Below are 17,535 nucleotides of genomic sequence, written 5' to 3'. Positions count from 1 at the left end.
ATAATCCAGGGTTTGGGGGTATTTTTGTGCTTGTCAGCAATGAGGGCAGAACCGGAAATGAATCCATGATGCAATGTGCTTTCAGCAATCATGGCTCCCTCCTTGTTCTCAGGTTCAGTGGTGGCATTTGCATTTGCATCTCGTTCTGCTGCCTTCTTTTGTTGGTAAGCATCCTTTTTGGCTTGTGTAGTGGAGCACTTTGTCCAGATGTGGCCAGTTTTACCACACCTCCAACAGATTTGTCAGGCAAGCCAGACAGGGTCGTTGCAGGACATGCTGAGGGAATGTTTTAGGGTTAGTCGAGGTAACAATATAGAGTACAACCAGATGCACATGTTCATGGCCTTTCTATTTGATTTCTTGATTTTATCCTCATCAGATTGTTTGGCAGCAATTGAATCATCAAGCAATCTTTCTATGTGGTAGTATGTCCATATCTTTCCTTGATATTGCTTGATAATTTTCCTTGCCGGTTAAGGCAGAGATTTTGTCTCCGCTGAGAAATTCCATTAGCAACTGAAGTGAGAAGTTGAGCAAAGATCCGGATGTATAGAGTTCAATAGGTATGACCCATGGGCCATAACTTGTTGTTATGTACCTTGCTTGCAAGATCTCTTCCACCCCACAATTGCAATCTTGCACGCAGCCCTTCTAGTAATGAGGGGATTCCAGATATGGCCTGCTACTCAACGGCTTCGACTCGAGGTCGAGCAGAGGTAAGCCAGAAGCTTTTACGCACGTCTAACGCATTAAAATGAAAAGAATGCAAGCGTAAGAATTTACTCAGCCCTGGAGATTTCGCACCGCAATTCCGGGAGGTTCCGATGACTCGTAGATTCCAACAGTTACGATCGCCGAACAGCGTCGTACGAAAATGTATATAGCGCGTAGCAAGTCTACGCAGTTGGGTTGGGTTGAGCATTTCCACTCCCCATTCTCAGATCACCTCACCAAATGGAATCGCCTTCCACGTTCAAACACCTCGCCGTAGGTGCCTTTTCCGGGATTGTACTCCAGGCTGCGTGCGTGGTCGATGACATTGATAATCGTCTTCGTGGATAATGACATCTTCGCTTTTCCATCTTCCGTTCCCCTCCATGCAATAGACTCCTCGGTGTAATCACCATTCAGACTTTTCTCTATTACAAAAGGTTTTCCGAGGACCATTTCTTTCAGAAGACTGTCATCGGATTCTTATGGTGGGTGCTGACCAATTACATTTGGATGGTGGTTGGGTAACTGCGTACTCCACTTTCAGGCTCATGCAGATGTTTCAAGTGTAAGCTAAAAGCCGTGTCAAATACATTTTTCAGTGACTTGCTGCTTCTCTAGGATAGCTTCGCTTTACGTGTTTACATGGATTGTCGAGCATTTTGGGAAGTTGACTATACGATGGTAGGCCCTCCCGTGGACCCACCGCACTGGGTCTAACTTTGTCCCCACGACAGGTTTGATACTTTCTACCAGTTATCTATGGTAGGATCATGATCCCACCCGATCCGAGCCTAGTCAGTGCGCCGGAGGTTATGTACCTTTTCATAATTCGCTCCACTAGGTTATTTGCTCTGCCATCGTCCAATTTTTCTTCATCCTAAGACTCTATCGACGTACGTCCCCTCGGTGGTCTTTCTTCCAAGGATTTTGACATTCATCTGAATTGTGTCCAGTCAGTGGATCAACCTGGCTACCAACGTCAATTGTATGTCATCACCGTCCATCCTACAGACAACCCCCTTTTTTACGGGATCCTTATTGACAGGTTTTCCTGACTCTGGGGCAGTTTGGTGAGCAGATCCGAGTGATTGTGTTTCTCGAGCGTCTGATTATCTCGACCTAGGGACCGGTGTTGGTGAGGTGCAAAATTGTGGGATTGAAACACTTCTGAGACTCTCTGCACCCCGCGCATACTGCATACAGCGCTCTTTGTTAAAGCGTAAGAGGGTTCTCCATCTAAACCAGCCATTTTCTACTGATACGCTCTTGTCGTCTCTCCTGACAGAAATGCTACTCACAGTCCCGAAAACGTACTCTTTTCCAAAGGCCCACTCGCTATATCGTGGCTAACACTAGAGGTGCGCGCTTCCCATTAGCCAGGATATTTCGCTCACATGAACACATCCTTCAAAGGCAGTGGCTGATCTCGTAATTGCCTTCGCTATGTCATATTTCCTCCAGAAGCGTCGCACAGGATTTCGGCGGTAAGTGATTGATCTGACTCTTGTGGAATTAAATGCATAAATGGATTCCTGCCTAAAGGATGGACACAGTGTTACGGAAGTTAACAGCATATGCCATTAGCACTGGCCTGGTGACTGGGTATGATTTGTCTTGTTGTTACTGAACTAGGTTAAGTTCCCCAACTTAGCATTCTGGCGCTGGGTGTCATGTTTTCTGTATGTTTATTTTTCCAACTTTTCTGATGTGTAATCCTAACAGCCTTTCTCGGGGCAGGTTGCATTTCACAGCCCCCAATTTATCCCCATGATTTTCATCTTTGTGAGTAAAACCTATGTTTCAATGCAGACGCTTGGCCTTAGTAATACACCCTAGGTGCTTGGAGGCGTCTATACTACATCTCTCTTAGCAAAGTGCGTATACCGTCACGAAGCCATGCGCCATCAAAGTAATGTCTCGTGTATTGACTACATGCTTCTCCCCTCTCCGTCACGCCAGTTTACATTCGCGCTCGAAACTCTGGAGTGAACTTCGTTTCGAGGGAGACAACGGAATTTCAATACATTTGTCCCGTCTTCCTTCCAGGGTAAGAGTAACGCATCCGTAGCCGACTCCCCCATGACTTCTTCATCAGATACGCAATAATACAAGTGCTGTCACTCGGCACGTAGAAGGACACCATTCGGACGAAGGCACAGATCAAGCCCAATGAGCAGATTCATGTCTTTGGCGTCGCCAGCCAAAATTTAGGTCGGACGATCGAGCGATCTAAATCCAAATCTCGCAAGTGCAGCGAAACTGTGTGCCCAGCATCTTTATTGAAAACTGGTCATGGAAAGATAGGACTAGTGCATGCACGAGCTAGCTGGAGCAATGTTCCATGTAATAGGTGATGGGCCTCACACGGGGAGCGACCTCGGCTGTTCGTATACAGAAATGTAACGCACAGAAACTAGGATATGGGCGTAGAGCCAGGCCGGGGGAACATCCCAATGCTACAATATAACAAATCGGAGTGGGCATTGTAGGGTGGTCGTGTTTCGGTTATTATGCGATGCCAAGCAAGACCTTGGCCCGGATCCAAAGGAGAGACCTGGTCATAACTGGAGTGTGAAGTGTGGACAGGGAGGGAAAGAGAAAGCACGGCGAAAAACAAATGTGCATGAAGTGCATAAGAGACAACAAGAGACCAAGAGCACCGTGAAAGCGAGGGTTCGTCCATACCAATGAAGGGGTTAGAAACCAGGGGCTCTTTTTGACACTTTTTTTTGGAGATCCAGCGCGTGATGACGAATGAGACGGAAATCGGACGCAACTGGTTGGCAAGCGTGCTGGAACCCTGCTGGGCCCGGAGAAAAGGCTCATGTGGCCCATAGCAAACAACTACAGTAGCCTTAAGAATGCTCCATTGGGTGGAGCACACTGGTCGTGGGTTATATGAAAACCGCCTAGCGAGGCAAGTCTGAAGACCTGTTAGGCTTCGTTCGGGTCGGAGAAACAGGAAGAAACAGGCAAAAGAAACCTGTTTCTTCGTACCAAACGAAGCGACCCGTGAGAAAAGGTGAGTGGAAGAATGTTTGTTGCGGAAGAAACTGTACCCAGGATTCCGAGGGGGGAACTCACACTACCCAAAGATGGGTGGTTCTTCACCCCCGAGTTCTTGGCGGATGCCAGATTCCATGCTACGCCCGTGGGGCAAGCTCCAATGATTCTGTCAACATCGGGATCAGCTCCGCTACATAACATTCAAGCTCTCCCAAGCAGGCTGCCTCTGCTGTCTCCTTCGATCGATTCAACCTCCAAATAGTACGACATAGCCCTTATGGCCTTGCCATCAGCTGGGAATTGGCTGAAAATATCATCTCACGGCAGGCTCTGCACCGGCTCCCGCAAATGAAAAATTTCTTCCACTGCTACTTCCAGGGCTCTCACCCTGAGAAGTGATCTTCAGCCCAGAATAAGGACACACCAATTGTAGCGGACCTTTCGCTGTTATAGATGTCCGTCAACTTATCCAACAGATGAGCGATGAAATTCCCACCTACGAACTTCGGGTGCAACTGAGAAATTCTTCACAAAGCGTTCTTCCCTCCGCCCTCTTCCCCTCCAGTTGGGGGACATGAGGATCAACTAGGAGACATGAGGATCAATTAGGAGACATGAGGATATATAAATATAGCGCGTAACAAGTCTTCGCAGTTTGCGTGGGTTGAGCTTTCCATCCCCATCCCTCAGATCATCTCATCAAATAGCAGCCCCAGAGATGGGGATGTCTGCTCGCGAAAACCTCTTTGGGGGTTTCCTTTCTGGGCTCGTGCTGCAAACCATGTGCGTTACAAATGGCGTTGACGTTCGTTCTCTCCGAGAATAATCCAATATGCCCACCCTCTCACTGGCTTCATCCGCTTGCCCGGATTACTCCACACCCCTTCCCTGCGGTAGACTCTTCGGCATAATCACTGTTCAGGCCTTCCTGTATTACCATAGGTTCCCTCAGGACCATATCCTTTTGAAATCTACCGTAGGATTCTTATGGTGAGTGCTGGCTGACTAAGTGGCTTGCATGGTATATCGTTGGTTGACTTCACATTCCATTTGGAGGCTCGTTCAGGTATTTGAAATGTGAGTCAAAAGCTTCATCAGAAACTCGGTTCAAGGACGGTCACTTCGTCGCTTCTCCAGGATAACATTGACAGTTACGGTTCACGGGGCATTCGTTAGCCACTTCGGTGTTCAAGTATCAACCACGGTGTGGTATGTTCTCCCATAAACTCATCACAGCACTCGTATGACATTTCCACCACAAAAGGTATGAAACCATATATCAGATTTCTACAGTAAGTCCATAATTCCACCCAAACCTGGATCGAGTCTGCCTCGTGTGGTTATGCACCCACCAGAATTCCCACTAGGTTATTAGTTCTACCATCGTCCAGCTTTATTTCGTCCTTCGTCTATATCGATGTAAGCTGCCTCGGCAGTCCTCCCCCTCTCTTTTCATCCGTAGATTCCTAATGTCGCTCTGAGCTGTGCCTAGTTAGTGGGTCCATCTGGCTACCAGCACTACTCGTACGTAGTCACCTGTTCGTCCTATGAAGACGTGTAGACCTTCACCGGTAGGCCATCTTGATCCCGGCGCAAATTGGTGAGTGAGCCTGAGCAGTCATGTTTGGAGTGTCTAACGCATACCTTAACCTAGGAACTGGATTTGGTACGAGGCTGCACAAGTTATAGAATAAAACAGCTTTTGAGATCCCGCTTGTATCATATGTAGCGGTCTGGCTCAGAGCGTAAGTGGAAGTTTCTCAGGTAGTAACGTATTCTCATCATCCTCATTGACAGAAATACCATCCACGGTATTGAGACCTTCGTTCGGCCCGCACGCCGCCTCATGATAAGTTGGCTAACATTGGAGGCACGTCCTCTCTGTGCATTGACTTGGTTGTGTAATCACTGTCGAATTGCAGGCAGTGGCGGACCTCGTGATCGCACTTGTCATGTCATATTTCCTCAACAGGCGCCGCACTGGGTTTCAACAGTAAGTAATTTGCTTATCTCTGAGTCAAGGAAAAAAATGCCTGAATGGATGCTTCCCTCCCTCCTTAAAGGACGGATACGGTGTTACGAAAGTTAACCGTATATTCGATCAACACTGGCCTGCTGACGAGGTAGGACTTAACAAACTTAGGAAAATAGCTTCAAAATTCAGCCTTCTTATAACCCAGTGCTCTGGCATTGGTCGTCATGTTTTTTGTGTGGCTATTTCCCCCACTTCTGACGTACCAAGTAGCTCTGACAGTTTTTCTGGGCAGTTTGCATTCTACGGCTTCCACTTCATCCACTTGATGTTCTTCTTGGTAAGTTATATCTGCACTTCAGTACAGGTGCCGAATTTCACCGAATATTTTTCTGAGCCGCTCGGAGGTGTCTATACAGCATCCCTTTTGGCAAAGTGTGTATTCCACCATGGAGCAATATGCAAGACCCCAGCAAACTGACGATCTGCTCCTCTCTTCCACTCCACGTTAGTCTACATTCACGCTCGAGCCTCTGGGGGGAACTTCAACCCGGAGAAAACACGAACGTAAACCTCCTTTCTCCCGTGGTCAGAGAAATTCATCCATAATACACCACGTGTTACAGCTGACCCAACATCTTTCACCAGGTACGCAACCGGATGAGTGCTATCTCTCAGTCCGTGTGAGGGTACTAATGCACAGACCAAACGATCAGCAGTGCGAGTCCGTCGCGTCAGGCAAAGATAGAGGCAGAGCAATAAATAATTTGGGTCCTAATTCTCTCGTTTGAGCATGTCTCAGTGAGTTTAGTGATCTGCTGAATGTGGATTAGGATCGAATATATAGGAACTTTCATTGCTAAATGCGATAGGTAGTTCAACCGATCATTGAAAGATTATTTCTGGCATAAGCTATACAGAGTTCGATTATCCAGAATTCGTGTGAATCACTGGCAGGACACCTTTGTTAGACTTGGAACGGAAATGGGTGGTTCCGTCAAATCCTGCTTCCAATGCGGCCAAACTGTCCGAACTTAAAACTACGACTATTTCAAGGCGAGCCAACTATATGCAGAACCCGTCAATGACGATCGATGACGATTTTAGGAGGGTCGGGACGAGTGTGGTAGAGGTTGGAAGATGTTCAGGCGGGGACGAGCCCAAACTGAGACACTCTATTTGCCGTGTGGAAATTGATTGGCCTGGCCGAGGTGGCTATGCAAAATTCGGTATTGCCCAAATTTCATTCAGCCAGCTCCGCTTTCATCGGACCCTCCAGATGAAGACCCGCTGCGGTGGACCCAGACTTGCATTGCATAACGAGCATCCAGACGTACTCTTCGCCACGGGTTTTTGCTGACCTCATGGAAAAGGCATACTGCAATGAAATGCGGGTAGCGCGATTCTTGTTTGCAAGAGGTACGTATGAGAAGTCAGGGAACGAGTGAATGAGAAAACCTGGAATACCTTCGGGCGCTTACATGTCTGGATCTGGAATGGAACGAACTCAGTGAACGAAAATAACTGTAGATCATCCGTAGCGTGATGTTGCAGCCACGCAATCACGCATCAGCTCCCCTTCTCCCAATTCCTCACGCCTGAATCCTGGGGGTCCCATCATCTACGTTGCGCTCATGAGGCTCCAATGATGCTCTCAACTTCGTATAGCCCAGCTACATACCATTCAGACTCTTTCTGTCTACTACGACTGTTCCAATCTCTCAATAATACGATAGGTTCGTAATCATTGGGCGTTGTGTCCTTGTCATCAGCGGGGAAATATCGTTTCCTTGCCATTGAAGAAGTACTACATCTCAATTAACCATCGCCCTTCGGGACCGGTCTCGGCCTGGCCCTCCAGGGCTGCCAGCCGTGGTGGGCCCTGTGCTTTTGGCATCCCTCAGTTTGTCCGGGAAATGATCGGTGAGCTTCCGAATTAGGGATTTCGGGTGCAGGTAAAGCATTCTTCATGGAACACACCGAGCACCAGCGGGATCGATATGCCGTGGAGATTCTCGTTGCACTTAGCTTGAGGATGTGATGAGTTGATCTGCACCCGGCGTTGGGCACCATCTCCGAACAGTGCCGCGCGATGATAATCAACCCAAAAAATTGGCAGTTGCAATCGATGCCTAAGTTAAAAAGCATGAGGGTATCTATGGGTAGCAGGTCTTCGAAGCTAGCATAGTTTGCTTCTATCTCTCAGGCAGCATCGCCAGAGATGGGTATGTCCTTTCGCGAAAATCTCCAAGGGGGTTACCTCTGTGGGCTTGTGCTTGAAACCATGTGCGTTATCGACTCTTCTTCATGAAGAAGCATGTCCGCTCTTCCACTGTCTTCATGCGCTCGTCCTGATCACTTCATGTTCTTTCTCTGCCTTAGACTCCTCGGTGTAATCACCGTTCAGGTCTTCCTCTATTATCATAGGTTCCCTAAGGACCACATCTGTTTGAAATCTACCGTCGGATTTTTATGGTAAGCTCTGGCTGATCGAGCGACTTACGCGATGCATAGCGTATGGTTAGTTGATGTCTGATTCCATGTGGAGGCTCGTCCAGATGTTTCAAGTGTGAGTCATGAGCCTACTTAGATATACGTCACTCGAAGGACCGTCTTTTCTCCAGGACAGCTGCCACAGCTTCGTTGTACAGAGCATTCATTCACAATTTCGATACTTTGCCCTCATCTACTATATGGTTTGCTCTCCCGCAGACTCATAATACTCGCATGACATTGCTCCTGCAATAGGTATGATACCTTTTACCAGATTTCTACGGTAAGACCATGATTTCGCTCGGCACTGGACCGAGTCTGCGTTGTGTGGTCGCTCACCCACCGAGATTCTTACTAGGTTATTTGTTCCACCATCGTCCAACTTTACTTCGTCCTTCGTCTCTATCGATGTAAGAAACCTCACAGTCTCTCCCCTTTCATCTGTATTAATGTTTCCCTAGTTGGTGGATCAATCTGGCTACCAATGCTGGTAGTACGTAGTCACCTCTTTACCCTATGAATATCTGTAGATCCTCAGAATTCTCATTGATAGGCCCTCTTGACGCTGGGGCAAGTTGGTGGGTGAACCTGAGTGGTCATATTTTGGAGAGTCTGATGCGTATCCTAGGGACTGGACTTGGTAAGGACTGCACAAATTGTAGAATCAAACCCTTCTGAGGTTTTCCGTATTCTGTTCGCACTATACGCAGCGATTTGGATTAAAGCGTAAGGTGGAGCTATTCAAATAGTGACGTATTCTCATCGTCCTCATTAACAGAAATATCAGCCACGGTCTTGAAAGCTTCATCCGACCTACCTTGGCTAACGCTGGAGGTACATCCGTTCGATGCATTGAACAAAGAACTTCGGTTATGTTGAACACTATCAAATCCGCAGGCGGTGGCAGATCTCGTGATTGCCTTCTCTATGTCATATTTCCTCCAGAAGCGCCGCACAGGATTTCGACAGTGAGCAAGGTGTCTGTCTCTATGTCAGTGAAAAAAATATCTAATGGCATACTTCCCTCAGGACGGATACGGTGTTACGAACATTAACAGTATATGCCATCAACACTGGCCTGCTGACCAGGTATGATTTGGCAAACTTAAAACAGCTTCAAAAATCGACCGTTCTCTGTTTCCATAAACTAGTATTCTGGCATTGGCCGTCATGTTTGCTGTATGGCTGTTTCCAGTACTTCCGATGTACCTCGTAGCCCTGACAGCCTATATTTGGGTAGTTTGTCTTCTACGGCTTCCACTTCATCCACTTGACCTTCATCGTGGTAAGTTATATCTACGTTTCAGTATAGACACCGAACTTCTTAATTCCAACAAATTATACTTCTTAGCCACTCGCAGGTGTCTATACAGCGTCCCTTTTGGCAAAGTATGTGGGGGGAAAGGTTGCCGTTATCTTAACAAAATTGACGATTTACTTCCCCACGTCAGTCTGCATTCGCGCTCAACACTCCGCGGACAACTTCATTCCGGAGAAAACGGGATTTCAATACACTTGTCCCGCCTTCCTCCCAAGGTCGAGAAATGCGCACGTTGCTCGTCCCGTCACAAGCTGACCCAACGTCTTTCACCAGATACGCAACCAGATAAGTGCCACCGTTTAGCGTGTTGATCGGACGAATGCACGGACCACACTCCGTTAGAGTCCAGGTCGGGTAATTGAGTGACCCGAATCCTCTTGAGGATATGTGGCAATACGCTGAATACCCGTCAGTAACATTATTGAAAAAAAATAAATCATGGAAAGATAGAACTCGAACAAGCATGAGCTAGCTGGGAAGGCAAGGTTTCACGCAACGGATGATGAACCTTGGACGTTTCAAGGGCGGCTTTTCCTGCTTGCATAACGCACAGAAAGCAGAATATGGGCGCAAAGGCGAAGTCCAAGGGAGGGTGGCAGGTGGTCGTATTTCGATTAACGTTGCCATGAGATGCCAAACAAGCTTTTGAGTCGGTCATTTAGCTGAAGTGCCAAGTACGAAGTGGGAAAGATAAGACAGGGGTTTGAAATAAACGTGGCTTTATATAGTGCACAGAAGAGACCAAGGAATCAGAGCACCATAAAAGCGAGAGTTCCTTCGTGTCGACGAGATTCCGAAAGTATAAACGAAGGGTTTGATATTTTAGTTCAAGACCTAGTACGTGAATGAGGCCGGAAATCTGGTCGGTGCGTGTTGGGGTAGCTACTTGGCCCATGGCAGACGACGGGCCTGAAGAACGCACTAATGAATAGGGCAGACTGATCATGGGCTATATGGAGGCTGCACCAGCATGGGGTTGGAAGAGCATGATCGTTCGGTCACGCACAAGACCAATCGACGCCACCGCGAATTTGGTCAGATTACTGCGGATCACATTTGCGTGGTACGATAAAGGCCTGCACATGGTGTTTGTGTGGTCAGCATAGTCTGCACTCATTCCCTGCTACCGCCCCGAGTGCTAGCGGGCCGAGCCACACACCCAACATACAAAGCCGAGCAAGGAATTCGTGCTGCAACGGTACCCAGAGCCTGTCCCTCCGCAGTAAGTGACGACGTCTTCTGGCTTCTAAGGTCATTGGCAGCATGGCGAGTAGCAACGTGATACCCTTACCCTGTCACACATGGTGTTGTTGACTGTAATATGGCTCACAAGGCGCCAAGCAGGATCATTTGTCGAAAGATCTAGGAAGTGCGAGGTTCTCATTATCTCATGCTTGGATCGTCCACACATAATTGATATTGATATGCCCCTGCAATTGACCTATTGTGCGGGAAGACTGGGAAGATAGTGGCACAGCATCAAACTTAAATTGCAGGAGCAAGGTACCTCTACATTCAGCTTCTTAGAAGCACTTTCTATGATCCGTATAGCCCTCCTCCAATTTGATGCCGTTTAGATCCGGACAAATATTTCCCCTCTCCGAGCAGTATGGAAGTTATGATACGCTACGGAAGCCCGGCGTCCCATTGTTGGCGCCATAGTGATGACACAGGCTCTAAGCATTGAGCGCAGCAGCGGTCGGAATGCATCCAGGCGAAGGTGTGTCTGTCAGATGTCAGCATATATGGATCCGATTTATGATTTATGTAGTGTCTCAGCAGTGTCGCAGCGAACTCGGGAGGACCGTGAGAAAGGCTCTAGAGAACCTTTCAACCCAATGGCTGTGCGAGACCCTTGTGTGATAGCCGCACTGCCACGTAGCTACGAGGCCGCCGGGTAACGAAAGATCATCATCTTCTAGCTTCTCTTTAACGGGAAGAGACATCTTCCGTTTCTTGGTTATTGTGACGGGTGACACTATGGACGGGGGGTATGCATCAGCGGTCAAAGTAAATGTAGGCTATCGTAGCGTAGATAGAGGGCAATCATACATCTAGGCTTTTCCTTCTACTTTAGTAGAGGCTGGGATCCTGCCTGGCTTTTCCTAGTTCTTCAATCAACTCGAGTCCTGGGTGGGCACCCGCTCCTATGCTACTAGGCAGCTGCAGGTGACCAGCCTATGCTACGCCCATGATTGGGAAGGCTCCAATGATCCCATCAACATCGGGAGCTCCGCCGCATAACATTTAGGATCCCCCTAATCATTGTCTGCTTCGATCGATTCAACCTTCAAATAATACCAAAAGTTCGTGGTCAATAATTCTTCTACCATTAGCTTGGAATTGGCTGCAAATATCGTTCCCCGGTTGGCTCTGCACTGGCTCTTGCGAATAAAAACTCTTAACCCCTTACTTCTCAAAGTCAAGCAGGACCCTCATCCATGGTAATTGAATTCGGCCTGGCTAGACAAAGACCTATCGATTGTAACGGACCTTGTCCTGTTGGAGTTTTTTAATTTATTCCGCAGAATTCTCGCCTGCGGAATTGATCGCTCTCCCCGCAGCTAGTTGTACCTGCCCAAGGAATGGTCTGCATCCAGTGCTAGGTATGGCTGCCGAAGAGCACCGCACCATATGGGGTAACTTACAAAATCGGGAGCTCCATTCATTTCTTCCTCTTGCCCCAAATCAAGACCCATGGGAGTGTATATAGCACGTAACAAGTCTCTGGGTTGAGCATCTCCATCTTAGATCGTCTCATCCTTAGAGATGGGTATGTCCTCTCGCGAAAATCTCTTTGGGGGTTTCCTATCTGGGCTTGTGCTCCAAACTATGTACGTTGCGGATCACATTGACAAGCGTCCTCTCCGACACTAATGGAATATTTTCGCTCTTCCATCATGTGCTTGCTCGCATCAACCAATATTCTTTCCCCTGCAACAGACTCTTCGGTGTAATCACTGTTCAGGCTTTCCTCTATTACCGTAGGTTTCCTACGGACCATATCTCTTTGAAATTTGCGGTCGGGTTTTTGTGGTGAGCGCTAGTTGATCAAGTAACTCACGCAATACAAGATGTATGGTTGGTTGACTTCACATTTCATTTCCAGGCTCGTTCAGACGTTTCAAGTGTGGGTTAGCAGCCATAGAAAATACTCGTTTCAGGAACTGTCACTTCGTAATTTCTACAGGATAACATCAACAGTTTCGGTTCGCATGACATTCATTCACCACTTCGGTGTTCAGTCTTCAACTACAGTATGGTATGCTTTCTTACGAACCCACGATAACACTAGCATGACATTTCTCCTACAACAGGTATGATACTGTTTATCAGATATCTATGGTAAGACCACAATTCCACTCTAGATGGAGCCTGCCCTGCATGGTTGTGCACTCACCATAATTCCCACTAGGTTATTTGTTCTACCATCGTCCAAATTTACTTCGTCTTTCGTCTATATCGATGCAAGTTACTCCAAATAGTCCCCCTTTTCATCTATGAATTCCTAACGTCGCTATGGATTGTGACTAGTAGTTAGTGGATCAATCTGGCTACCAGCGCTACTCGTACGCAGTCACCTGTTCATCCTATGAATATTTGTAGACCTTTGATCCCATCGGCAGGCCCTCTTGATCCCGGCACAAGTTGGTGAGTGAACCCTGGTGACTACGTTCTGGTATATCTTATGCATAACTTAACCTAGGAACTGGATTTAGTAAGAGGCTGCACAAATTGTAGAGTCAAACGACATCTGACATTCTGCTCGCATCGCCCCCCACAGCGATCTGGGTCAAAGCGCAAGTTGAACCTCCTCAAGCAGCAACGTATTTTCATCATCCTCATTGACAGAAATATCACCCACGGTATTGAAAGCTTCGTCCGACCCACACGCCACCTCATGATATCTTGGCTAACATTGGAGGTATGTCCTTTCTATGTATCGAATCAAGAGCATTGATTACTTACGTAAACGCTCTATCATTTCGCAGGCGGTGGCGGACCTCATGATAGCCTTTGCCATGTCATATTTCCTCCACAGGCGTCGCACAGGGTTTCGACAGTAGGAAAATTTGCCTATCGAGGAATGAATGCCTAAATAAATTCCTCCCCCTGCCCTTGAAGGACGGATACAGTGTTACGGCAATTAATAGTATATGCAATCAACACCGGTCTGTTGACTAGGTATGATTTGCCAAATTTATTTGGAAATAGTTTCACAAGTTAACCTTGTTCTGTTTCTGTAACCCAGTGTTCTGGCACTGGCCGTCATGTTCGCTGTATGGCTGTTTCCAGCTTTCCTGATGCACCAAGTAGCCTTGACAACCTCCCACTGAGCAGTTCGCATTCTATGGCTTCCACTTCGTACACATGATGTTCGTTTTGGTAGGTTACGTCTGCATTTTGACACAGATGCTGGACTTCACAGTGCGTTGTGCTTCTTAGCCGCTCGGAGGCGTCTACACAGCGTCTCTTTTAGCAAAGTGTGTATTCCAACTACTCTTGACCGTTGTCAATACAATCCCTGACAAATTGACGACCTGGTTCTCTCTTTTGCTTCACCTTAGTCTGCACTCACGCTCGAGACTCCGGGCGGAACTTCATTCCGGAAAAAACGGGATTTCAATACACTTGTCCCACCTTCCTCCCAAGGTCAGAGAAAATTCCATAGCACACTAGTACTGTGTCACAGCTCACCAATCTTCCTTCACCAGATACATAATCAGATAAGTGCTATGGCGTAGTGTAAGTCGGACAAATGTACTCGGTCAACACCAGTTCGTCGCCTCAGGCGAGGATGGAGACAGGGTAATGAGGAACCAGGATCTTGAATCTTCTCTGAGCATGTCAGTGAGTGAATTTGCTGAATGCGGATTAGAATGTATGGAGAATTTTCGTCGTAAAATGCGATAGTTGTCCGATCGATCAGTGAAGGCTTGAGATATTTCACTTTGGTGTGAGCAATCGAAGCCGAGAACTGGTTTCATCGCAGCACGCTTCAGATGGTTTGAAAGAGGTATGTAGAGTCTGGTTAATTCAGAACCCGTTCGAATCAGCCAAACTGTCCGAACTTACGGCTATTTCTTGGCGAGCTACCCACAGAACTCATGAAGGTGGATCTTCAGCCCTAGGGAAGGCTGGCCAAGTTCCTCTGCTAGTAGCAGCGTGGCTACCCCGGTACAGAAAGTGGAAATTGGCGGTGCCGAGCGCGTCCACTGATGCTACTACCCCTATCCTAGTTGCTTGTTTTGATGAAGCACTAGTATGGGGTTTTCCGGGACATCCTATATAGCACCTCTTCCCTCACAGCCGTTTGGTCAATAGTTTCCGCCGGTGTTTCCGGCCCTCGACTCAGCTTTGAATCTGCCGAGTGAGCGCCAGCTCTATATCGCACAGAGTGCTTAGATGCGAGGATCCTTATGTATAATGATGCTGAATATCCTCCAAATGCACGCATGCAACTTCCAGGCTCTGATTGAGAACATCGGACGTGGCGAAAGAACCCTCAGGGGCCTGTAATTCTTACAACAAGTAATTACGAGTCACTGTAGTTAGATTCACATGATATAGCATTGACAGAAATCGTCCAGGTGATTGATCCGCGCCTCCGGCACCAGTAGAACCGGACCCCGTACTCCTCGAAGAGTGTTCAGCTCTCACCCTTCACCTTAACGCTAGAATCCACCCGCTAGAAACGCAAAGTTAAAACGAGGTAAAGCAGACCAAGCTACCATATGCAAATGCTCTCCTCGCATCCATTTGTTCCCTCAACAGATCAGATACCCATCTATACTAATAGAAGCTGGTAACCTGCCTAAGATACCCGGGCGTTCTTTTGATCCTAAGCTACATAAGAGTGGCTGTGGGGCCAAATAACGGAGTCATTGCAAGCCATCGCGAAAGCCCCCTACATCCGATGCCGAAACCAACGGACGCCAGCCATCTTAAAAAGGGGAACAGTTGTTCGACCGAAGCACTCAAGGAGTATCCTGTGTGCCTGTTGGGATCAACACAATTGTTCCACCACCGAGGGAAACCTATGAAGCGATAGGTCAGCATCCTTGAGCAACACGTCGCCATACACTCGCCTGGGGCACCGCAGGTTATCCGTTAACGATTCCACAATTTCAATTTCGGTCCTCCTCCAGAGATTTTTGGGGCTCCTAGTCTCATAAAACATGTTATTTTCTGTCCACGGCCGGTTTTCACCCAGCTCTCGGAGAGAGGATGAGGTCCAAGCCTGGCTTAGGAAAAGCCCCTTCACCTTTGCCCAGACTCCGCGAAGTGACCAGATAGTAGAGTAGGGGAATATTCAGGATGCTCTCCAGATGGTGGAAGACGTGAGTCATGTCATCCCTTGATAAGGCCAGACGGGCTGCTGCTGAGCTAAGGCCACATCGCTTGGTAGGAGCGCGGCATAGCCCGAACTCAGCCTAACATCCCGGCATTATGCAGAACGAACCCAACGACAAATCGCTACCATCCACCTAAACACCCACACCACGTTTCGAAACCCTCAGCACGCCCAGCTGGAATGAAAGTGAACAAGGAATTCGGTACCCACTGTGTTCTCATGCCAGCTGATCCGTCTGCAGTCTTTGGCTCACATTCCCGGTGAACTCTAGAATACTCAAACCAATCCATGCCCTTATAAATGATGCCAGCGGTTGATCACAAGAGTAAACCTAACAACCCCCCTTAGTAGAACGGATAAAAGTCACATGCACAGGCACGTGCGCTAAAAAATTTCTCGAAAATCATAAAATTAGTTCCGCAAATCTGATTCCAGATTTCCATATTTGTAATGTTTCAAGAAGCATATTTACAAATTAAGTCCAAGAATAGCATTAGCGGTGTCTTGGCCTGGTGGCTAATTCATGATTAGCCTTCATTCTTGGCTCGGTTGGGTGCCAGTTTGATTCACGGCTATTTGTGCCCTTTTTCTTTCTTTCTTTCTTATTCCCCCGGGGCACTGGGCGGGGGTTGGGCCTAATTGGGTTGGTGGGTTGGGAATTGGGTCAGGGGTTGGGCATTTGGGTTGGGGGTTGGGCATTGGGGTTGGGCATTTGGGTCGGGGGTTGGGCTTTGGGTCGGGGTTGGGCATTGGGTCGGGAAGTTGGGTTGGGGTTGGTGGCTGTGTATTGGGTATGTGTCTATTTTTTTCAAAATGAGTTCGGTTGGGTTGGGTTGCTCATACCGTAGTTCAGATTCAGAGTCGAGCAATTCAGATTACCACACCTTGATCATTTATTTATGATAAATATAATATTCACGACATGTATCTCTAGTTGGTTTTAAAATATATTTCCTTATTTACGTAGTTGTGCACGTGGCTTTTGTCCGTTCTACTAAGGGGGGTTATTAGGTTTAGTCATCACAAGTTTGGCTTGCGGATGCAAAACCTTTTTGGTCATGAGTTCGAAATGAGTCTTTTGTGGCTAAGGGATGTGGCACCCGCTTCAATTCAACGCGATGTGATCAAGTACAAGTAGTTATCAGTACTGGAGTTGTGGAACATATTGGGTATGAAGCTGAACCAATTACCGGCGGGACCTCGCTTGGTGTCTCTGCGGGAAGATAGGTTCCGTCTCTTCTAGATGGGAAGCCGGCCCTCAAGCGAAACTGAACTATTATTGCGGGCAAACCATATCCAGACGAAGTGACGCGGGAATCAAGCCGCTCCAACTCTCTGCCCCTAGATGAGTCTGTTGTAATGGAATCACCCTGAAACGTACGATGTGGCGCGTAGTTAGGAAGCGTGGTGAAGGGCCGCGGGCGTTAGGGTACCAGAGAGGATTCAGGGAAGGTGAGGCATCGTGGATCAGGAGTGATGCACATACATCGTACCATTGCAGTCATACGAAGCACTCCCCCTAAAGATCAGAGGCTGGTCACTGCGGAAGTGCGACACGCGAACCCCGGGGCCAGTGGTTCACAATAATCGGGCATTAGAGTGTGTCCATGGGTACCAACGCCCTCCATGGCGAAAGGTAGACGAAACTGTGTGCCGCAGACTATTAGGTGAGTT

At 47.8% G+C, this 17,535-nt stretch overlaps 6 protein-coding genes across 6 annotated transcripts; all 6 read left to right on the top strand.

Moving 5' to 3' along the window:
• Positions 1-1,003: 1,003 nt before the first annotated feature.
• On the top strand, positions 1,004-3,007 carry EI90DRAFT_421247 (uncharacterized protein). The gene is made up of 17 exons (XM_039067596.1): positions 1,004-1,022; positions 1,107-1,199; positions 1,259-1,279; positions 1,333-1,395; positions 1,468-1,476; positions 1,556-1,607; positions 1,668-1,699; positions 1,760-1,784; positions 1,838-1,849; positions 1,918-1,933; positions 2,000-2,072; positions 2,128-2,198; positions 2,257-2,316; positions 2,466-2,496; positions 2,551-2,588; positions 2,674-2,761; positions 2,810-3,007. Exons 2-17 carry the CDS (start codon positions 1,197-1,199, stop codon positions 2,885-2,887), a joined length of 672 nt encoding a protein of 223 aa, XP_038908667.1. The 5' UTR covers positions 1,004-1,022; positions 1,107-1,196; the 3' UTR covers positions 2,888-3,007.
• A 1,096-nt stretch (positions 3,008-4,103) lies between these two features.
• On the top strand, positions 4,104-5,124 carry EI90DRAFT_3089664 (uncharacterized protein). Its single transcript, XM_039062311.1, has 6 exons — positions 4,104-4,182; positions 4,241-4,503; positions 4,618-4,710; positions 4,777-4,929; positions 4,985-5,012; positions 5,088-5,124. Exons 2-4 carry the CDS (start codon positions 4,439-4,441, stop codon positions 4,799-4,801), a joined length of 183 nt encoding a protein of 60 aa, XP_038908666.1. The 5' UTR covers positions 4,104-4,182; positions 4,241-4,438; the 3' UTR covers positions 4,802-4,929; positions 4,985-5,012; positions 5,088-5,124.
• A 301-nt stretch (positions 5,125-5,425) lies between these two features.
• On the top strand, positions 5,426-6,567 carry EI90DRAFT_420685 (uncharacterized protein). The gene is made up of 9 exons (XM_039067595.1): positions 5,426-5,465; positions 5,518-5,594; positions 5,647-5,713; positions 5,784-5,843; positions 5,901-5,928; positions 5,988-6,032; positions 6,090-6,127; positions 6,205-6,493; positions 6,565-6,567. The coding sequence occupies exons 2-8, from the start codon at positions 5,567-5,569 to the stop codon at positions 6,299-6,301; spliced, it is 363 nt and encodes a 120-aa protein (XP_038908665.1). The 5' UTR covers positions 5,426-5,465; positions 5,518-5,566; the 3' UTR covers positions 6,302-6,493; positions 6,565-6,567.
• A 938-nt stretch (positions 6,568-7,505) lies between these two features.
• On the top strand, positions 7,506-10,308 carry EI90DRAFT_3294168 (uncharacterized protein). The gene is made up of 17 exons (XM_039067419.1): positions 7,506-7,978; positions 8,075-8,167; positions 8,241-8,261; positions 8,317-8,388; positions 8,441-8,468; positions 8,544-8,595; positions 8,647-8,678; positions 8,739-8,763; positions 8,814-8,825; positions 8,964-9,019; positions 9,083-9,153; positions 9,215-9,274; positions 9,337-9,470; positions 9,537-9,574; positions 9,637-9,721; positions 9,780-10,025; positions 10,102-10,308. Exons 1-16 carry the CDS (start codon positions 7,914-7,916, stop codon positions 9,815-9,817), a joined length of 882 nt encoding a protein of 293 aa, XP_038908664.1. The 5' UTR covers positions 7,506-7,913; the 3' UTR covers positions 9,818-10,025; positions 10,102-10,308.
• Positions 10,309-10,682: 374 nt separating this feature from the next.
• Positions 10,683-11,311, top strand: EI90DRAFT_3089650 (uncharacterized protein). The gene is made up of 3 exons (XM_039062310.1): positions 10,683-10,745; positions 10,798-10,963; positions 11,014-11,311. The coding sequence occupies exons 2-3, from the start codon at positions 10,808-10,810 to the stop codon at positions 11,071-11,073; spliced, it is 216 nt and encodes a 71-aa protein (XP_038908663.1). The 5' UTR covers positions 10,683-10,745; positions 10,798-10,807; the 3' UTR covers positions 11,074-11,311.
• Positions 11,312-11,894: 583 nt separating this feature from the next.
• Positions 11,895-14,468, top strand: EI90DRAFT_418906 (uncharacterized protein). The gene is made up of 19 exons (XM_039067593.1): positions 11,895-12,340; positions 12,450-12,542; positions 12,616-12,636; positions 12,697-12,768; positions 12,824-12,851; positions 12,922-12,973; positions 13,041-13,075; positions 13,133-13,157; positions 13,213-13,224; positions 13,291-13,306; positions 13,359-13,431; positions 13,499-13,569; positions 13,632-13,691; positions 13,759-13,786; positions 13,848-13,892; positions 13,953-13,990; positions 14,075-14,159; positions 14,222-14,353; positions 14,421-14,468. The coding sequence occupies exons 1-18, from the start codon at positions 12,276-12,278 to the stop codon at positions 14,249-14,251; spliced, it is 849 nt and encodes a 282-aa protein (XP_038908662.1). The 5' UTR covers positions 11,895-12,275; the 3' UTR covers positions 14,252-14,353; positions 14,421-14,468.
• Positions 14,469-17,535: the final 3,067 nt, after the last annotated feature.

The sequence above is a fragment of the Cantharellus anzutake genome, assembly GCF_015039405.1.
Source record: "Cantharellus anzutake strain C23 chromosome Unknown EI90scaffold_145, whole genome shotgun sequence".
Lineage (NCBI taxonomy): Eukaryota > Fungi > Basidiomycota > Agaricomycetes > Cantharellales > Hydnaceae > Cantharellus > Cantharellus anzutake.
The sequence above is the reverse complement of the archived record's forward strand: the minus strand, read 5'-3'. Positions and strand labels throughout refer to the sequence as shown.

Coding starts and splice junctions, on each gene's coding strand:
- EI90DRAFT_421247 (XM_039067596.1), top strand. Junction 2,199..2,256: donor CGTCGCACAGGATTTCGGCG/GTAAGTGATTGA, acceptor TCCTGCCTAAAG/GATGGACACAGTGTTACGGA. Junction 2,497..2,550: donor TCCCCATGATTTTCATCTTT/GTGAGTAAAACC, acceptor AATACACCCTAG/GTGCTTGGAGGCGTCTATAC.
- EI90DRAFT_3089664 (XM_039062311.1), top strand. CDS start 4,439: ATGGGGATGTCTGCTCGCGAAAACCTCTTTGGGGGTTTCCTTTCTGGG. Junction 4,504..4,617: donor GGGCTCGTGCTGCAAACCAT/GTGCGTTACAAA, acceptor TCCCTGCGGTAG/ACTCTTCGGCATAATCACTG. Junction 4,711..4,776: donor TCTACCGTAGGATTCTTATG/GTGAGTGCTGGC, acceptor TTCCATTTGGAG/GCTCGTTCAGGTATTTGAAA.
- EI90DRAFT_420685 (XM_039067595.1), top strand. CDS start 5,567: ATGATAAGTTGGCTAACATTGGAGGCAC. Junction 5,714..5,783: donor CGCCGCACTGGGTTTCAACA/GTAAGTAATTTG, acceptor CCCTCCTTAAAG/GACGGATACGGTGTTACGAA. Junction 6,033..6,089: donor TCCACTTGATGTTCTTCTTG/GTAAGTTATATC, acceptor TATTTTTCTGAG/CCGCTCGGAGGTGTCTATAC.
- EI90DRAFT_3294168 (XM_039067419.1), top strand. CDS start 7,914: ATGGGTATGTCCTTTCGCGAAAATCTCCAAGGGGGTTACCTCTGTGGG. Junction 7,979..8,074: donor GGGCTTGTGCTTGAAACCAT/GTGCGTTATCGA, acceptor TCTCTGCCTTAG/ACTCCTCGGTGTAATCACCG. Junction 8,262..8,316: donor CTCGTCCAGATGTTTCAAGT/GTGAGTCATGAG, acceptor TCTTTTCTCCAG/GACAGCTGCCACAGCTTCGT.
- EI90DRAFT_3089650 (XM_039062310.1), top strand. CDS start 10,808: ATGGTGTTGTTGACTGTAATATGGCTCACAAGGCGCCAAGCAGGATCA. Junction 10,964..11,013: donor TGACCTATTGTGCGGGAAGA/CTGGGAAGATAG, acceptor GGAGCAAGGTAC/CTCTACATTCAGCTTCTTAG.
- EI90DRAFT_418906 (XM_039067593.1), top strand. CDS start 12,276: ATGGGTATGTCCTCTCGCGAAAATCTCTTTGGGGGTTTCCTATCTGGG. Junction 12,543..12,615: donor TTTGCGGTCGGGTTTTTGTG/GTGAGCGCTAGT, acceptor TTTCATTTCCAG/GCTCGTTCAGACGTTTCAAG. Junction 12,769..12,823: donor CAGTCTTCAACTACAGTATG/GTATGCTTTCTT, acceptor CTCCTACAACAG/GTATGATACTGTTTATCAGA.